The sequence below is a fragment of the Oryza glaberrima genome, chromosome 4 (genome assembly GCF_000147395.1).
Source record: "Oryza glaberrima chromosome 4, OglaRS2, whole genome shotgun sequence".
Taxonomy (NCBI): domain Eukaryota; kingdom Viridiplantae; phylum Streptophyta; class Magnoliopsida; order Poales; family Poaceae; genus Oryza; species Oryza glaberrima.
Genome location: NC_068329.1, coordinates 21,232,657 through 21,251,553, shown reverse-complemented (window position 1 = coordinate 21,251,553; position 18,897 = coordinate 21,232,657). Strand labels below are relative to the sequence as shown.

General features: G+C 44.2%; 5 protein-coding genes across 5 annotated transcripts; 2 read left to right on the top strand and 3 right to left on the bottom strand.

The window, feature by feature from the left end:
* The first annotated feature begins 2,424 nt into the window (after positions 1 to 2,424).
* Positions 2,425 to 3,387, top strand: LOC127769979 (F-box protein At4g27050-like). The gene has a single exon (XM_052295639.1). It carries the CDS (start codon positions 2,425 to 2,427, stop codon positions 2,992 to 2,994), a length of 570 nt encoding a protein of 189 aa, XP_052151599.1. The 3' UTR covers positions 2,995 to 3,387.
* Positions 3,388 to 3,540: 153 nt separating this feature from the next.
* Positions 3,541 to 7,151, bottom strand: LOC127769978 (glyceraldehyde-3-phosphate dehydrogenase 2, cytosolic). Its single transcript, XM_052295638.1, has 12 exons — positions 7,039 to 7,151; positions 6,886 to 6,909; positions 6,692 to 6,792; positions 6,033 to 6,148; positions 5,847 to 5,946; positions 5,601 to 5,747; positions 5,426 to 5,486; positions 5,238 to 5,335; positions 4,555 to 4,697; positions 4,358 to 4,441; positions 4,187 to 4,276; positions 3,541 to 3,796 (listed from the first exon to the last, which is right to left on the bottom strand). The coding sequence occupies exons 1-12, from the start codon at positions 7,040 to 7,042 to the stop codon at positions 3,751 to 3,753; spliced, it is 1,014 nt and encodes a 337-aa protein (XP_052151598.1). The 5' UTR covers positions 7,043 to 7,151; the 3' UTR covers positions 3,541 to 3,750.
* Positions 7,152 to 9,364: 2,213 nt separating this feature from the next.
* LOC127771193 (mitotic spindle checkpoint protein MAD2) lies at positions 9,365 to 11,113 on the top strand. Its single transcript, XM_052297039.1, has 6 exons — positions 9,365 to 9,648; positions 9,759 to 9,774; positions 9,935 to 10,065; positions 10,184 to 10,408; positions 10,539 to 10,660; positions 10,750 to 11,113. Exons 1-6 carry the CDS (start codon positions 9,576 to 9,578, stop codon positions 10,804 to 10,806), a joined length of 624 nt encoding a protein of 207 aa, XP_052152999.1. The 5' UTR covers positions 9,365 to 9,575; the 3' UTR covers positions 10,807 to 11,113.
* A 247-nt stretch (positions 11,114 to 11,360) lies between these two features.
* LOC127771192 (trihelix transcription factor GT-4-like) lies at positions 11,361 to 16,187 on the bottom strand. Its single transcript, XM_052297038.1, is given in 6 exon segments — positions 11,361 to 12,166; positions 13,044 to 13,271; positions 13,729 to 13,857; positions 14,434 to 14,472; positions 15,442 to 16,009; positions 16,011 to 16,187. Coding segments are annotated over 6 exon segments (1,347 nt in total). The 3' UTR covers positions 11,361 to 11,960.
* A 397-nt stretch (positions 16,188 to 16,584) lies between these two features.
* LOC127771698 (uncharacterized) lies at positions 16,585 to 18,462 on the bottom strand. The gene is made up of 2 exons (XM_052297623.1): positions 17,062 to 18,462; positions 16,585 to 16,957 (listed from the first exon to the last, which is right to left on the bottom strand). Exons 1-2 carry the CDS (start codon positions 18,327 to 18,329, stop codon positions 16,897 to 16,899), a joined length of 1,329 nt encoding a protein of 442 aa, XP_052153583.1. The 5' UTR covers positions 18,330 to 18,462; the 3' UTR covers positions 16,585 to 16,896.
* Between the last annotated feature and the right edge of the window lie 435 nt (positions 18,463 to 18,897).

Below are 18,897 nucleotides of genomic sequence, written 5' to 3'. Positions count from 1 at the left end.
GGCGGTTGAGCACTGAAGATCGGCCTCGCTTTGCTCTAGATCTCTAAGCTTTCAAAAAAAATAATGGAAGCAATAAAAAATAATTTACAAATAATATTTTTAAAATCGTGTCTTAATAATTTAAAAGTAAAAAAACCAAATACGATGAAAAAATCTCAAAATTAACTCTAATTTATTAAGTTTCAAAAGTTAAATTTTGGTTGTAGCTAATAAACCAACAAACAAACAATGGAGCTGTGAATAGACAATAGCCCGACACATGTTCAACATATCTATCTTTGGAAAAAAAATAAGTTTAAGGTAAAATTTAAATAATTGATTGATGTGAGAAAATAGGTAGAGAAATTAAGTGAGAGATGGTTATGACTTATAGATGAGAGACTTAGGTGGTGTTTCTTTTCTTCTGAAAATGAAGATGAAGATTAAGTTTTTTACACAAAACGAGGTGGTATTAACGTATGATCAATTGAGTTTTAATTGTTATAAATTTGGAAAACATATTATCTGACATTTTAGAGCAACTTTTATATAGAAGCACGAAACGCACGGTTTTAACAGTTTGAAATGTGTGCCACAAAAATCTTTATTTTCATCCAAGTTTTGTTGGAGAAAAGAACAGGGCCTTAGTGAAAGAATCAAATGGAAGATGGTTAAGATGAAAGGGTGGGTGGAAGGTTATATTTAGAATAAAATTTATATGATAAAAAAGTGTTTTAGTACATATAAGAAGTACGAATGTAACATCTATTTCCATAGCATAGCGAGGAGACATGTTATTCCCTTATTCACAAAAGGTGATACCAAGAGAAGTTTCACGTGTTTTCTTATAAATAGTATCAAATCATCCCCCCAAGTACACAAGATAATCACGATATTCAAGTACTTCATTGTATGCATAATTAAGGGCACCTTTGAATTGCAGGATTGAGAAAACAGAGGAATAGGAAAAACGTAGGAATTGAATGCCACACTTATTAGATCCCTGAGGGCCCCTTTGAATCACAGGATTGAAAAAACAGTGAATAGGAAAAACATAGGATTCTGATAGGAATGCAAGTGTAAAAATAGAGGATTGCAGAACACAGGAGAAACACAGGAATGATCATTTGATTGGACCGTAGGAAAAACGCAGGAATCAGATGAGAGAGATAGATTTAAGGAAAGTTTTCCAAGAGGTTTGAGTGGATGTTAAATTTTCTACGTTTTTCCTTTAGAATTGTAGGAATAGGAAAGTTTCCTACGTTTTTCCTTTTCTCATTCCTACGAATCAAAGGCATGAATAGAGTAGGATTTCAATTCCTTTGTTTTCCTCTATTTTTCCTCCACTTCAAAGGGGGCCTCGAACTGTCGTTTGATTAGCACACAAGAAAAACGCAGGAACCTTATATACATGAAGAGGAAAACATGAGGTCTTGACCTCATGCTTGTTTTCCTCCAAAATTGCTCTAGTAAGGTTCACTCCATAGGAATTTCAAAGGAATTAATAGGAAACAATCATTTGTTTCAAAGGACTCTATAGGATTATGTCCCTTCCCATCGATTTTGCTATATATTTGTCGACAAATTTTCTCCCAAAAATTTGACAGATGTAATTACAGTACAATCGTAGTGTGATTACACTGTAACTATAGTGTAACTTGTTTGTAACTTTCAAAAATCTCTCTATAATATGTTATTTCGGTAAAATGGAGGTTGTGAGAATAAATCCTTACACATATATGTGTGCTATGATTGTTTTTCCTCACCAAAACAAATCTTGTAATAGATTTAACGATTCAAAATTACATGAAACTTATATACAAGTTACACTGTAATTACATGCAAGTTACAGTGTAATTACACTATGATTGTACTATAATTACATCTGTCAAAATTTTAGGAGAAAATTTATCGACAAATGTATAGGTGGTCCCATTTCCCATAGGATAAAATCCTTTAGAATTTCTATGGTTTTTCCTTTGATTCAAAGGGGCCTAAACTTTTCCATAGAACAGAAGGCTCAAGGCTGTATGCCGGTTTGTTTTTGTAGACAGAATATCTCAAAGTAATAACCCGTATGGATTATAGGTATATTGGGCTTGGAAATCAGGAATTGTGATCCAATTCGATGAAGTGGGCTGTTTGGCATGGGCCGAACTTGGAACGAGTGAATCCAGCCCATATTCCAATCTGGGTCTGTCAACCAACCAGTCGCCTCCTGCCACCTCCCACGTCGGTCGTCGGGATTCTGGTGGCGAAAATATGGAATCGGAAACGAGTCAAGACGACTAAAGCATGCAGCATTGCAGCGGCAGACGACCAAACGTCGCGGTCTCGGCGTCTCGCGGACATATAAACGAGAAAGATATAGGCGCGGGCCGGCGCTTGCTCTCGGTCTCGCGCGCGCGCCACAGGTAACGAACGCCAGACCGCGACAAAGACACGATGACGACGCTGCTGAGCGATCTGCCCGACGACGTCCTGCTCCTCATCCTGGACAAGCTGGACACACGGGACGCCGTGCGATGCAGCCTCCTCTCGAGGCGGTGGAGCCGCGTCCCCGGCATGCTCGCCAACATCGAGCTGGACGTCGACTCCTTCGCACCCGACCCCGACGACGACCACGACGACGGCTTCACATCCACCCTATCCGAGTCCGCGAGGAGCAACCACGCGATGGTGCGCGCGGTGCAGAGCATCCTGGCAGCGCACGAGAGCCGGCACGCCATCCGCCGCCTGGGCCTGAGCTTCTTCTCGAGGGACGAGTCGGTCGGCATCGTCCGCGCGGTCGACGACGCCATGGCCCGCGGCCGCAGGATCCACGACCTGTGGTTCACCGTCTCGTCGGAGAAGCCGGAGCTTCTGTGCGCGGGCAGGGACGTCGCTAGGCAAGGGGCGCGCCTCGCGTCCTACCGCGACAAGTATCCCCGCGTGTTCGCGGGCCTCACGCGCCTGCACGTCGAGTGCGTTAAGCTAGGCGCGCCCCGCGTGTCCGCCGTGTCAGAAATGATATGATTTTTCGCTGCAAACTCATCGCCACTTTTGAAAGCTGAAGAAATTCCGACCCAGTCTTTGGTAGACAACATTCGTGAAGTTATTCAACGACCCTCGTCCAGCAAGAGTCGGGACTGGTTAGTGTTGTTTCCGATAGCCAAGTTCTCTGTTTTGGGCGCTAGCTGCGAGTGTCCTTCAGCTGGAGTCCCCAGCGATAAATTGGTTACTCTATTTGCTTTCTATAAAAAGGATTTGCCTTCTATAAAAAAGCAGGGCCCCAGGCTCCTTTCTAAAAAAGGAGATGAAAACACTTCGCACGTTTGGCTGTAAAAAAAGAGCAACCGAGTACATGGCGGCGGGCCAATGTAGTCGGAGCAGAGAGCAAGCGAGCACTTGAGCGATCAGGCGAAAGAATCCGACTGAAATCAAGCAGAAAAAAAGGCGACATTTTTTCAGCAAACCCGTGCCGTGAATATCAACAACTATGGATATGATGAACCAAGCATCTACAATCAACAGCGCAGCCAACTAATCCTCAAGAAATTATTCGTCTAATGCCACTTGAACTTTCAAGTTCAAAAACCACGATTTATAAAGTGCCGGAGATGAAGTACACAAATTAACATTACACCGAGTTTTAATAAAACATCATGCGAAAAGCCAGCAAAAACAAAAGGCAGCATACAGCTAATGAAGCTCTACTGGAGTAGCTCGCAAAAGGTCCGACTTATTTTCAGTAGCACTCTACTCCATTTCTTCCGAAAGAGTGACCATCTTTTACTGGGTGTTGTACATGTGACGGATCAGGTCAACAACGCGAGAGCTGAAATAAAAAGGAGTGGGTTAATGTACGAATTATTTGGACAGTAATAAAATGGAGTTGGTACGAATTATTTGAACAGTATGGCAAAAAGATACTAGTGCAGAATTCTCTAATATTGAATCCAACTAGCAAAAGAAAGAGGGCACAATGGAGTGTGATCCAGTTTGTGTTAAGAACTGCAACTAACCAGTAATACATTAGAAAACAAGGGTTCAACCTGACCAAGGTAATGTAGTTCAGAGAACTACCATAGAACATGTTAAAATTCCAAGGATATGAACAAAACAGCCAGTATAGCTTTCTAATGGAGAGCTAGCCTACGCGATATGAACCAAACAACCATGAACTAAAAAACAAGTATAGCTTTCTAATGCACATAGAAATGATTACCTGTATCCCCATTCGTTGTCATACCAAGACACAAGCTTAACAAAGTTGTCATTGAGAGCAATACCGGCCTTTGCATCAAAGATGCTTGACCTGTTTACACAGAGCAAAAGAGGTCAGGGGCTTCGAGTAACCGAGTATCCAAATACAAGACGAATTTAAACAGATCTCCACCTGTTGTCACCCTGGAAGTCTGTGGAAACAAGGTCCTCCTCAACGTAACCCAGAATACCCTTGAGTTTCCCCTCAGACTCCTCCCTAGAAAACAGAACAAACAAAAGTCAATTGCTAGTCTTAGATGACGTTCTGGTACCCAATACTTTGGCCTCTTCACTTTCTGTAAGGGCAATTCAAATTTATGCTACACTTACTTGATAGCTGCCTTAATCTGATCATAGGATGCTGGCTTCTCAAGCCTGACAGTCAAATCAACAACAGAGACATCCACGGTTGGAACACGGAAAGCCATACCAGTCAACTTTCCATTGAGAGCAGGAAGCACCTTGCCGACAGCCTAACAAGTTTTATAGCAAAAGTTAAAACATGTACAAACATTTCCCCGAAACAGGATTAGCACAAAGGCAAAAAGACTATAAACAAAATTCTTAAATAATGATCTCAAATTTTGAATTTACAACTTAGATGCATACGGTTGCACTTCCAGAGATTATGCTGAAGGTAACAAACATGATGCAAACAAAGAAGCATTTGGAGGCAGAAACTGTGTTCAAATTAGTACAGTTGCTTCAGGATAATGTACTTTGAACCTTCTCTGATAGGGAGTCAGTAGCTTTAACTTCAATTATAAGTAAACGTGTTTAAAAATTTTGTCTGACATGTACACCAAATGCTAATGCATTCAAAGAGATCTTTAACAAATCATTGTTGATGCTACAAAGGTTGAGCCTACCAACTCGAGTGAAGTTAACAAAGAGTTGACTCTTAAGTGAGCGACTAATCATTACTAACTAATGCACCTATATTATATGTACAGACAGAAATCATCATGGAGGCTGACCTCAGCATATGGGATAATATTAAATCTCATGCTTACCTTTGCAGCTCCAGTGCTGCTAGGGATGATGTTGAAACTGGCAGCCCTTCCACCCCTCCAGTCCTTGCTCGAAGGTCCATCAACGGTCTTCTGAGTTGCTGTAAGAATTACAGCACAGTGTTACATCAAAGAAATGCTAAGCAACGCCACAACAATGAAGAACATCACAGGTACTTCAAAGATCATACCAGTGATTGCATGGACAGTGGTCATCAAACCCTCAACAATACCAAACCTGTCATTGATAACCTGCAGGCAGACAATTTGATAAGGACAAGGCTTCATATGGTAGTAGTGACCAATTTCTTAACATCACCACACAATTTGCAACAGTAGACAAGTGAAAATGAGTGAGGAACAAACCTTGGCAAGTGGAGCAAGGCAGTTGGTGGTGCAGCTAGCATTGGACACAATGTCGATGTCAGGCTTGTACTCCTTCTCATTGACACCAACAACAAACATGGGGGCATCCTTGCTGGGAGCAGAGATGACGACCTTCTTAGCACCACCCTATATTGAAACACATATGATACCATGAGAATCATTCTTCATATGAATTGTTATGACACCACAATCAAACAATGACATGTTGGGTTTCGCAGAAAATACCTTCAGGTGAGCAGCGGCCTTGTCCTTGTCGGTGAAAACACCAGTGGACTCCACAACAAACTCAGCGCCAGTCTCACCCCATGGGATCTCCTCAGGGTTCCTGCGCAGAGAAATTAAGGTTGAGCGATATGGTATACTGCTCATGATATCATCAGACAACAGCAGAGAGGGAAAAAAACAGCAAACCTGCAGCCGAACACGGTGACCTCCTTCTCACCGAAGAGAAGGGTCTTGGAGTCCTTCACCTTAACCTCATGATGCTTCCACTGGCCGTGCACAGTGTCATACTTGAACATGTATGTCTGCAGGAAATTGAAAAAAAAGTTATCACCGCATTGTCTAGATGATTGGATTCACACTTCAGATGAAAAGGAAAATCACAGATATTTAAGAAGGGCCATTATCAAACCAAAACAAACTGGAAACAAATAGCTGGATGTGGCAAACATATCTCAGTAGCCAGTACCACAGCAAAGCATATCGCTGTGCGGAATTTTAAAGCAACCGGCACAATCTGTGATTTTGCATGTGCAAATGCATCTGAAGACATATCAATGACTATTTGATCGACAGGTCGACACACTGATATCCAAATTCCAAACTCACAGATCTAATTAGGACAACAATATGATAAGCAGCCACAAAAAACTCGCTCGCGTATGCAGATCAATACGCTGGGTCAAGCTCAAGCCAGTCAAGAGCACACTGTGACTGTAACCTCCTAACACCTAAACCCACAAACTAGCCCCTGGAATAGTAGATCTAAAACAAACCAAACATCCCCTCGCATCTATCCACAAATCTGTGCAGCTAACGAGATCAAAGCAAAAGGCAGGAGGGTTTACCATGTAGTCGGTGGTGATGAAGGGGTCGTTGACGGCGACGAGCTCGACGTCGTCGCTCTGCAGGGCCACCCTGGCCACGAGCCTCCCGATCCTCCCGAACCCTACACAATCCACATCCAACAATCAAAACCCACCCCCAAAACCCCGCAAACACCGGCACAAAACACAGATCTGGAGACGAAGGTCCAACTCACCATTGATCCCGATCTTAATCTTCGCTGCAGAAGCCAAAAAACCAACCAGCAAAAAGTCAGAAAAAATTGCAAAAAAATCACTCCACTAGAACAGAACGGGAACGGGGAGACCAGATCGAGATCGGAGGAAGCGGGATCAGATGGCGGAGTTACCCATTTGCGATTTCGATCTGAACTAAGCGAGAGGAGGGATGAGATGCGGGGGTCGAGAGCTACAAGTGCGATGCGACGCGAGGAATGGGTGGTGCCAGGTGGGGCGGCCTCGCCTTTATATAGAACTGGCTCCGCCGGGGGATCCAGGGCTCTGTGCCCGCGGCTCAAGGATGGGATCGGGGCCGTTGGTTTGAATCGGGAGGGGGGAAGTGGACGGTGGGAGATGCGGCCACGTCGCTGGATTGGGAGAGGGGATAGAGAGGGCGTGGGTTTCCAGAAGGTTCCTGTGGGTGGAGAGAAACGTTGGACCGCTGCTGGATTTGGGCCCACGAAAAGATAATGGCAAAGGTAGGCTTCCTCCCAAAGAAGATCGATGATAATCAGCCGTTGAAGATCTCTCGTCCTGCTGATCAAGAAACATATAAACGGTGTTATGAATAGTTGATACAGTATCATTTAGAGCAAGGGAACCGGTACTGAGAAATATTCCTTCTTAATAAGACGTGATTTGATCCGTGTATATTTTGTACTAGAATACAGTCATTTCCTCTGGTTTAGTTTTAGTTATAAATTGAAAATGTTCGATTAGAATGTTATTAAAACGTGACTTGGTTGGTGAAAAAATGGCGGTTACTGAAACGAGATATCTCCTCTACAACTGGTAGTTGTATATATTGGTTGCTATACGATGCATTAACAAATTACCGTGCATACATTGGCCAATGAATCAAACATAGTGCTCCATTTCTTAAGCTGTGCCAGTAAAAATGGCAGGGCCTGATAGAACTTTCACCAAAAGAACTATAAAGGTTTTTCATAGGAAAAAAATCTACAAGAGAAATAAAAAAGTTAGCTATATACCAAAACTTCTAACAAACATTAGAAAAGTTCCCTTTGTAAAGAAAAAAGGTTGCACCAACAAAATCAAAGGAAACTTTCTCTTGAAAAATAATCTCTACCGAAACAATATAATCCTACTTGAATTTTAAATACATCCAAATTAACTTTCAAACAAAAGGCAAACAGGATGGCAGTGCTAGTCAGTGGCTTTTAAGGCATAGGGGTAGTTTTTAGTATAGAATCACATAGTTCACAAATATATTAAAAACTATATTTAGATTATTGAGTATATTATTATCGCCATTATATAACCGATTATAGTGGTTAATTTAATATTTTAAGATAAAATATGTCTAAAATGAGTGGTCTAAGTAATACTCCCTACATGCCAAAATGGGTGTTAGGCTAAATCACTTCTAACGCAAAAGACCGAGAAATAATTTGATTATCGCATTGGTTAGATCACATCCATACAGGCAAGCAGTGTGATTGGGGGCTTGATGGTAGATGGTTTAAAACAAACCAAATTTAAAGGACCAAGAGGTGATAGTTAATGTGCATGCATGCATACACACCTTATATTATAAGACATGGAAAAAAGTTGTTGTGCCGTGATGGAAGGACTACAGTATAAGTTTTTGTATTTTCAAAACATAATTTTCCAAACCGTGAATCAAATGATATGCTCTGATAATATAATGAATAAGCGTATTTTTTTAGTCTGGTGAAGAATAAACTTTTCGATTTACAATTCGGCCGAATAAGCCTAGAAAAACAGTAAGAAACAAATGTCTCGTTTGGTAAGACACTCATTTTGCGAGAACACTCTAACCAGTTTTACTCTATTTTTTTTAGTGAAACCGAAATTGTTTGGTAAGTTAGAACTGCGCTAAACGGGCGAATATGAGGGCAAATAGGGGTTGTTGGCAGCAAAGGGCATTCCCAACCCAATGACTAGGATGATGTCCATAATATTATATAAGTTGCCACCTAAGACAAAAAATGATGTAGCAAGTAAATAAACGAGGAAAGAGAAGGAAACCATGTCTTGCATGAGATATGGTTTCTACACAAAATCCAAGACATCATGTGAGATAAATAGCATTAAATTGAAGTATGGAATAGTGGTGTTTACATTATAAAAGTAGTGTCTAATAATAGTTTCTTGATGATGTGGAGTTTATAAAAACTATGTCCAGTGTTATGGGTTGGGACTGCCCTAAAGTCCAACCGTCCGAACAAGTTCAAAAACCCATCCACCGGAGCATTTTCTCCAAGAAAATGGTGTTTCTACGGTTCTACTAGTAGTCTACTGGTACCAGTACAATTCATCATCAACAAGAGGTAAAGGACTCGAAGAGAGCGCGCGGCTTGGGCGAATCGCGCCAACCGAAGCCCACTGGCCCACCGCCCACACGACCGTTGGGAGCGCAGGTCCGGCCCACCTTTAAAAACTCCCGAAACCCACCCGCACGCCGACACCTTCTCTCCCCCGCACCTGACCCAACACGACCCATCGACAAACAACGCTCCCAAGTTCCCAAGCGCCGCAGCCCGCAGCCGATCCGCTCCACACTAGCCGTTGCCTTTGCCCGGCTTTTCCCCCCTTTCCTCTTTCCTCTCCCCCCATCCGCCGCCGCCGCCGCCGCCGCCGCACGGGAGGCAAGAGGAGTTAAGAAGGTGAGGCGGATCAGGAGATGGCGTCGAGGACGGCGTCCAAGGACATCATCACGCTGCGGGGCTCCGCCGCCATCGTCAGCGAGTTCTTCGGTAGAAGCTATCTCCGCTTCCGTTTCTTCTATTTTTTTTCGCCCTCGGCTCCTCTCACGCGTGTGCGCGCCCGATAGGTGTTTGATCGAATGCCTTTTCTCGTGTGGCAGGCTACGCCGCGAACAGGTGCGCGCTTCGCGCGGTTGCGGGTGCCAGGATCGACGGCCGCCGCTGCGCTGATGCTGGTTTCCTTTGAAAGAAAAAAAAAATAAAAAACGGTTGCTGCAGATTCAGGGTTAATTTCTGATCCGGGGTGTTTTGTGTTCTTGGTTTGTGCGTGGCGCAGCATCCTGTACAACCGCGGGGTGTACCCGGAGGAGAGCTTCACCAAGGTGAAGAAGTACGGCCTCACGATGCTGCTGACGCAGGACGAAGGGGTGAAGACCTTCATCGCCAACCTCAACACCCAGCTCTCAGGTCGTCTGGCCTCACTCACCGGATCACTAGCCTGCCTGTCTCCATTTGGTTTCTTTTTTCTTTTTCTTTTGCTGCTGCTGATTGATCTTGCCTGTGTTTCCTGCGTTGCCGCGCGCAGAGTGGCTGGAGGCCGGGAAGCTGCAGAGGATCGTGCTGGTGATCATGAGCAAGGCCACCTCCGAGGTGCTGGAGCGGTGGAACTTCAGCATCCAGACCGACCCGGAGGTGGTCGACAAGGGTGTCATCAAGGAGAAGAGCGACAAGGAGATCATGAGGGAGATCCAGGCCATCATGCGCCAGGTCGCCTCCTGCATCACCTACCTCCCCTGCCTCGACGAGCCATGTAAGCGCCATTACCACCACCTCTACTTCTTCAGTGTTCAGTGTTCATCGCCTCTGCTCTCCCCCCCCAATTCCTCCCAGCTCATCCGCATTCGTCGATTGATTGATTGATTGATTGATTGATTTTGCAGGCATATTCGACGTGCTGGCGTACACCGACATGGACGTCGCGGTGCCCTTCACCTGGGTGGAGAGCGACGCCAAGCTCATCGAGAATCCACAGATGGTGAAGCTGCATTCCTTCGACACCAAGGTGAATATCACTGAATCGACTCCGTTTCTTTTTTTTCGCTGCCTCTCCCAGATTGCTGACGTTACAGCGCCGTGTTCTTGCCATGGCAGATTCACAAGGTGGACACGCTCGTCTCCTACAAGGTCGACGAGTGGGACGAGGAGTAGAAGCCGCCGGTGGAGGTTGGAGCCATGAGGAGGAGACCCCCTTGCTAGTTTATTGCTGCTAGCTTATTTAGCTAGCTTAGCTTGCTAGGCCGTGATGCTTGTGTGAATCGTTCGTTCATTCACGCCCTAGCCCTATCGGAACTCGTGTGCTCTGGGAGAATCCCTTTTCTTGTTCTTTACCGCATTTTGGGAGAATCGACTGTGTATCGCTGCTTCACCATGATTTTTTTTCCTCAGCCTTTGAAATCCTGGGTTGAAAGTACCACTGGAGTTGAATGCATCGTGATCGTGTGCCACGATTTCTTCACTGTGTTGTTCAATTATATGTGTTGTTTCTCACTTCAGAATCTCAAAAGATTCAAGGTGTTTTGAAGTCATATGCTCTGTGAATAACAAAATGCACTTAAATTAAAAGTAATTCTGTACCATCTTCAATCTCAAGACAGCCGTATCCTCAAAGTTTATGTTATATCGACCACCGTTTTTCTTGTCAAAACTTGCATATTAAATTAGAAGTAATTTTGTACCATCTTCAATCTCAAGACAAAATGCACTTCTGCTGAATGAATTTATTCCAGCTTCGGAACTTCCAAGGCTGTTTGCAACAATCCATCAGAAATCTTGCATTTTGCCAGACAACCTTCGTTGTCCGGACAAATTACACTTCTGATGAATGTATTTGTTTCCAGCTTCCAAGACTATTTGTGACAAATGTAAAACCCAGTATCAGCATGGGTAACACATTGGAAACTAACTAACACCAAGATGCTACAGAGCTACATTTACATTTACATATAAACCAGAGGAACCCCAGGAACTGTTGGCAGCAACTAACAGGTCCTCATTTAGGCTGTAATCTTTGTACTCAGCCAAAGCACCTTGGATCTTCAGAGAGCTTGAATGATCATATTTCCAACTTTCAAGTTCCAACTTCCAAGGCTATTTACTTCAGGTAACCAATGTATATCCAGTATAACTTTTCCCCTTCGGCTGCATGGACATTTAAAATTAGCTTAGGTCAAGATGCCAAAAGCTAAATTTACAATAACCAGGAACCCATGATTTGCTTGGCTTCAAATTGCATTAAAAGGTAGGAGTATGCTCCATATCTACTTTGGATATATTATATGCCTTGGTCAGGCAATGTCACCAAATCAATCACCAAGTGATCGCATCCCTTCATAAATCACACCAGGACGAAGGTCATCCAGAGTATCGGCGATTCTGTAGCCTGAATACTCCCTGAGGAGTGTCCAACCACGCCGCGAGAGAAAGTCTCGGAAGTCCTCTTCAGTGTAGAATGTCTTGTCTTCTGTCCGGACCTCATCATTTTCGAACATATATAGTTTGATGGTCATTCCTGTGAACATTGAATGCAGCAATGATTGAATCAATATAACTCTATCTGATTCCAAAATAAGTTGTTTTAGATCTGTGCACTAACTCAAATTGACCTTGTTGGCCTTCATTTATATTACATTGGAAAATATGTATCATTTCTTTATGAGAGAAGGAGCATCTATTTTGGAAGGACAATCATGGAGGAATTTTTTTTGAATAAGTGCTTAGAAGTTCCTAAATGACTTACTAAGGAAATTGTTGAGAAGTCTAAAGTAATCTATATTTGGAACAAAAGGGAGCAGTGTTGATGAACATCCTTCAGTAGAGTTTGAAAAAAAAAACTTCAGAAAAAAAAACTAAATCTTTTAGTTGGCAATGCGCAACTTGGACGCAAAATAGCATCGTAAATTGAGACGTAAATTACAACTGATAAAACATGATATTTTTTACAGTTTGTTGGTAATGAGAGTGTCACTCACTATTGGCAGCATCCAAACATAAATACTGACAAACATCACTAGTATACAAATACCCCCAAAGAAATTTCTAGTTAGCACCATACTTTCTAGTTAGATGTACAGATGACCAACATGAACTAGTTAGCTCAACAAGAAGAATCTCAAACAAGAAATCGGCATTCACATTTAAAGTTAATGGATGCAAATCTTCTGTGTGGTGCCACTTGCTTTCAGTTCTTAGTTAGGGTCTACTGCACCAACCAAGTCACAAACTGAAAAGCCATATGTTCCAAAATAATCCCCCCACCACACATAACAACAACAACAACACCACAATACAGAAAATACTGTTACAAATCTAAATAATCTACTACGGTATTCCTAGTTGTGGAGAAAACAAAGTCTTGTCCATAAGCAGAGAAAACGTTTTCCGATTACCGGTATCGAGATGAAGGGTGTATGTTCCAACCGGCATATCCCTGTCTAAGGAACGGACAACCTCATCCTCATCTTCAAGCCAAAAGGCCCGTCTTGTTCTTAGACCAAATGCCGATTTGATGGCTTCTTTAATTGCGTCTGCAGTACCATCAATGCCTATTCTTTTAGTGTAATCACCCCACTTGACTAAAATGACTCTCCCACCAAAAGTAACCTGATTATCTCCACCTGTATGAGGCACGTTTCCCGATTAATACAGAATATTAAAACAAGGAGCCACGAATTAATTAACATAAGAATTATAGAGTTTTAGTACCATCTGAAATTAATAACTTATAGCTTCATTAGTAAAAATAAAGTATATGGTGTATATTAGCCGTATGCATAGAAACAAATTGAAACAATAACAGTTAGAAAGAAAAAAGTATCCAATAGCTCATCCATATTTCAGGAATGACAGATATGACTAAATAGTTAAATTCAGTGGTTTATGAAATATTTTGAAATAATATTTCTCAGCAGAACAGGAAGTTCATGCAATCAAAATAAATATTATCCAATGGAAGTTGAATCAAGTTCATAAGTACACAGTCAAGCAGCAATATTTCCAACCAGTCCAATTCCTCTGCCATAAATATCCAGATTATTATTATCACTTTTAGTGTGTTTGGATTTGGATTAGTACCATTGGTAGAGGTGTCTCTCCAGTTCCATGGATTTACACCATTGGTTGCAACTGCATCAGCTGTTAATGCAAGTGGATGACTATCAGGTTCTAGTCGATCTTCGACACTTAGCAATGATCTACCACTTGCTGTAAAACAGAAAAGAGCAAAAGAATCAGAGTAAAACTATATATGATGCACTGATATGCATGGTTCTGTCTTCATAACCACAGTTACATCAGAGTATCATTGATAACAGGAGTTGGATAAACAAAACACATGAATCTGATAATAAAAATGGTAAAAATGAAATTATACTTTATTGGTGTTACTGGTCAAACAACTAATTATAAGTGCTAGTAACAGGTGCCTTTTTCTCCTTGATTGTAACTTCATATGAGAAAGCGAGAATTTCAACAATTCCACAACAACATCGAGCAATTCAAATTAAATGTTAGGTTCATCCAAAATTTTGAGAACAATAAATCATACGCCATCAGAAAAATTAATGAGCTAGGACTGAAAGCTCTTCTACGAGACTAAGAAAAATGGCATCACTAAAAACTCACTGTTTTGGAGCACTTTTTTGGATGGTCAACCATAAAAAGGGAAAATGACTAGTCCGCAAATGACTTTGCATCAAATTTACTATGTCAAAACAACTTAGCCAAGCAAGTAAACGACTATGGCATATCTGAAATTATTGCATGTGGACATTTTGGTACCTTCAACAGGGCCGAACGGAATGCTAGCATCTTCAAAACCTAGACAAGGGTCATAATATTAGTCAATGAGAAAACAACCGAATTAAACAAGCAGAACTGTAGAAGGCAAGTATAAGCATGAAGACTGAAAATATTGCTTATGTTTAATTTTCATTTTTCCACCCTAACTTCAATACTGTTTATTTTACATCCCTCAATTGTGAAAATCATGCCCGCACACTTTACAATGATCTCTGCTTTAAGTAGAATCAATCTAAACCATTCATCTTTTCTAGTACAATGGATCATATCAATTTATACTACCACCTCAACTACTGATATAACTCATAAATCAATTGTTGAGATCATTTCTACTGGTGGTGATAATACTGGTACAACCGGTAGAGTCATGGAGGGGCTATTTAGGTTTACTACGATGTGAATATAGTTTTATAGTGACAATTTATTTATCCCCTCAACGCGAATTACTAGCTAATAAGCTGTCAGAAGTACACAGCATAGCATAATTACTTTCTGCGTAGTTCATTGGCTGACTAGTGACTAGTGACATACATTAGTATAACTGTTAGTCCAGTTTAGAGTCTTATTCTAGACTTTTTCTACTGTTCTGCTTCAGTTCAAGCATGTTGGGGTTTGTCCAACAACTCTTCTATTTTTCTGGTTTTTGGCTGGATGCACTACGAATACAGGCTGGAGATTTATTATTCATATTACCTGAAAAAATGATTACAGCTGTTAGTTCATCTGTTCAAGCTTACTGAGCTACATGGTGTAAAGAAAACTCAATTCTGATTGCTAAGTGCCTAAGTTTAGGGTTCTATTTGCAGTTAGTCTGTGGCTCTGTGCTGAGTTATGAGTTGTGCATCAAGAGATTGAACAAATACCAAAGTTGTAAGCTGTCCCATGCTCTTCAGACAATGCAAGTAGTTCGAAGTGCCTCTCTTCGATCCATCAATGCAAGGCATGCTCATTTTAATCAGAAGACTGTAAACTCTGGAAGAGGTATACCCTTGTCGAACTGCAGGTAGGAGTCGATCTTGGAGGTGACCGTGGGGCTCTTGACGGCGCCACTCCCCACGGCGGCGCCGCCACCGCCCGTCGGCTTCCCGCGGCGCTTGAGCAGGTCGTCGATCTCCTTGTAGCACGCCATCTTGGCGGGGCAATTCCCGCCGCCGATGCCCGCACCGCCGCCGCCCACGCCACCACCGCCCCCGCCCCGCGCGTGGCTGCGCGCCTTCTTGAACTCCTTGAGGAGGTTCCTCCACTTGTCGGTGCACATGGTCGGGGAGCGGTCGAACCCTTGCTCCCGCATCCTGGCCGAGATGGCCTCCCAGAGGTGCTTGTTGGACTTGGAGGTGTTGAAGTGGGAGTCCATCTCCCGGCGCAGCGCGATGAGGCAGAGGGTCTCGTCCTGGACCCACGTCTCCGCGCGCTTCTTGGGGCCGCCGCCGCCGCCCGACGTCGCCGCGCGGGAGGAGGAGTCGTGGCCGCCGTCCTCGCCGCTGCTCTCCGGGAGGAGCAGCGGCGGGGTGGGCTGCTGCGGCGACGGCCCGGAGAGGAGCATGGCCGCGGCGGGGCGGGGCGGGGCTCGGGGAGTGGCACCGTGCGCGAAGGGGAAGCCGGCGATGGGGGAGGTGACCGGAGCGGTGGTGGCAGCAGTGGGGGAGCGGAGACGGGGAGAACCGGGGGGACTCGGGGAAGATGCGGTGGACGTTCGGCCCGGCCCGGCCCGAGTTCCCGGCCATGGCCTGCATGGACTAGTGGGTCAGGTCCATCAAAATGTACAAGCTTTAACTTCACTAATGGCCCATAGGCATGAGGGGATTCCTTGTCTTTTGAAGCTGCGAATGACTGCCAGTCTCATCTTTTCGCTTATACTTATACTTATCAGTTAAAATTTAAATTTTTAACCTTAAATTTGGAGTTAATTTTAGAGTTTCTTAATTAAAGTTTATTTTTCAGCCATTGCTTTTAGATTGCTAAGAACACATATATAAAAGTTTTACTCATAAATTATTTTTCGTTTGTAAACATGTCGTTTCGCTTGTTCCTCCGATAAGCCAAACGATGGGGGCTTGCGTGTCGGATATTTGGAGGTACACTTCATCAATGGAAAAAGAAGAAGAGAATGGTTCCAGTTTAACACTTCGGGTTTGTTTAGTTCAATGCCATACCAAAACATCCGTAGTGCCAAAATCCAGATATGTTTTATTGTTTTGGCACTACTAAATATTTTAGTGTTCCCTTTTCCAACAGCGTGCTGATTCATCTTGTCAATCATTATCGCAATCAGCTTACTCATCAGTATACAAAACATAGCTTGTGAGTAGCAGAAGATCTGGCATGTAAAGTATCTATAACCGCAAGATCCAAAAAAGATTATCAGCAAAATTCTAGCTCAAGACCGGTGCATCACGTATTGGTACAGAAAACAAGGGAGGAAGGACTAGCCTCATTATTGAACTAGTCTTCATCTTGCACTAACCACTCTGGTGCATCCTTTCTGCATATTAGTCCTCTGCTCCTACAAGTACATAATGCAAATATTAATAGCTAGCCCAGGACAAAAACAATCGACAGTAGGGAGAAATAAAGCAGTAAGAAAATAAAGTCAATACACTAACATACCACCGATTACGAATGCAGCAGCTGTAGATATAGTGGACGAGGCTACTAGGTCCCGGTGCACGGCCATACAGGCTGCAATTATCAATTGCCAGTGACAAGCTGCCCCTACTGAGGTGGTATTTCACAAGTCCTGAATTAAGGTAGACAAGATTGTCACCCTTGACTGTAGGCAGTATCTTTGAAGAGACACTTATGTTCCTTTCTCCAATGAACAGGGTATGGCCCCCGATGCTTTTTATTGGCATAAACCTTTGCAGCACAAGGTCCGCAAGTTTGAAAACTGAAATCCGCGACGTAGACCAGTTCTTGTAACCAAGCACCAGGATCTCTGAACCACATTCTACCAGACCTTGAAAATGGTCGAGCTTGCGTGCAGGGATTGTGGCAACCAGCTTTGGCTCTTGTAGAGCACGACCTGCGCCCGAGCCCGACCCATCCTGCGCTGCTGCAGGTGGGTGATCAATCCGGAGAATCTGGTGCATCTTCTCGCCACATGATCTGTCTGTGTGCATCAGGTATATCTTGCCATGGGATGCGATCGGTGAAGAGAGTGTCACGCATTCGTAGGTCGACAGGCTCCATTGCCGGTCCAGGGAAGTAGCGAAGGCTACACGAGACACCACGGAGAGTGCAAGCAAGACGGTGATGGCTCCAGCTCCAGCTCCAGTGGCGCTGCAGGAGACAGAAGCGCAGACGACCCTCGCGAGGCTCCTGATCCTGTACGGCGCGGGGCAATCCAGCAGCCGTGAGCCGAGATGCGGGAGGACCGTCCCGAGCGGCGGGAGCTCGGCGGTGTCGCCGGTGAAAGGGTGGAGGAGGCGAACGGCGCCCTCCTGGTTCGGGTCGGGGTCCAGCAGCAGCAGGAGGAGGCCGTCGACGGAGTCGATGGCGACGTAGCCATCGCGGAGGAGCGGGATCCGGGCGCGGACCAGGGTCCCCGTGTCGAGGTTGAGGAATCGGGCGTACCCACGCAGGCTCGGGTGGCCCGGGTAGAGGCCGTGGCCCTCCGGGAGCATCATCCAGCGGCGCGGGTGGAAGCGCCGGTCGGCGACGCCGCGGCCGCGCGGGGAGGCGGTGCCCGACCGCCAGCTGGTGCAGACGGCTCGGAAGCGGACGAAGTCCAGCAGGTCGCCGCCGGCAAGCAAGCGCGACGCCACCAGGTCCACCAGATCTTCGGGCAGCGACGCCCAGCGAGGCACAGGGCCCGAGGCGCGTCGGCAGCGCTTCCTGTCCCCCGGCGCCCGAGGTGACGACGACGACGACGACATCTCGAGTGATCAAAAGCCCTCGCTTGCCAATCTGATCCACCAAGACGAACAACACGAGATTGGAATCGATTCACGCGGCTTGAATTCCCCGAACCAGATCATGCCGTCGGCCGTCGGCGGAGGCAGGCCGACCGGCCCGCGGTGGCAAGGAGGGACTGTTAGAACTATAATATGTTATAATATGTTAGTTAGAGATAAGAGTCAAAAGCAAATATAGAGATAAGATATATCCTAGAGATAGAATTCTAAAGATAAATCTACTCTTACTTATATTGTACTCCAAGTTTCTATCCCCTGTGTACTATTATATATACTCTATGAGAGGGTCGATGTAATAGATGAGAAAACAATAAAATACAATAAATTGGATTTTTTCCGCATGGTATCAGAGCCTTAGAGACCAACGTCGTTCGATCCCCACGTCGCCCTGGGGAGATGAGATCAATCCTATAATCTTCCTGGGGCGCCGCATCTATTAGCCTCCACAAATAATCCATAGATTAGATTTCACTGATATTAGCATTAGATCAATTTCTATTAGCCATAGCCAAATAAAGCCCGATGATAA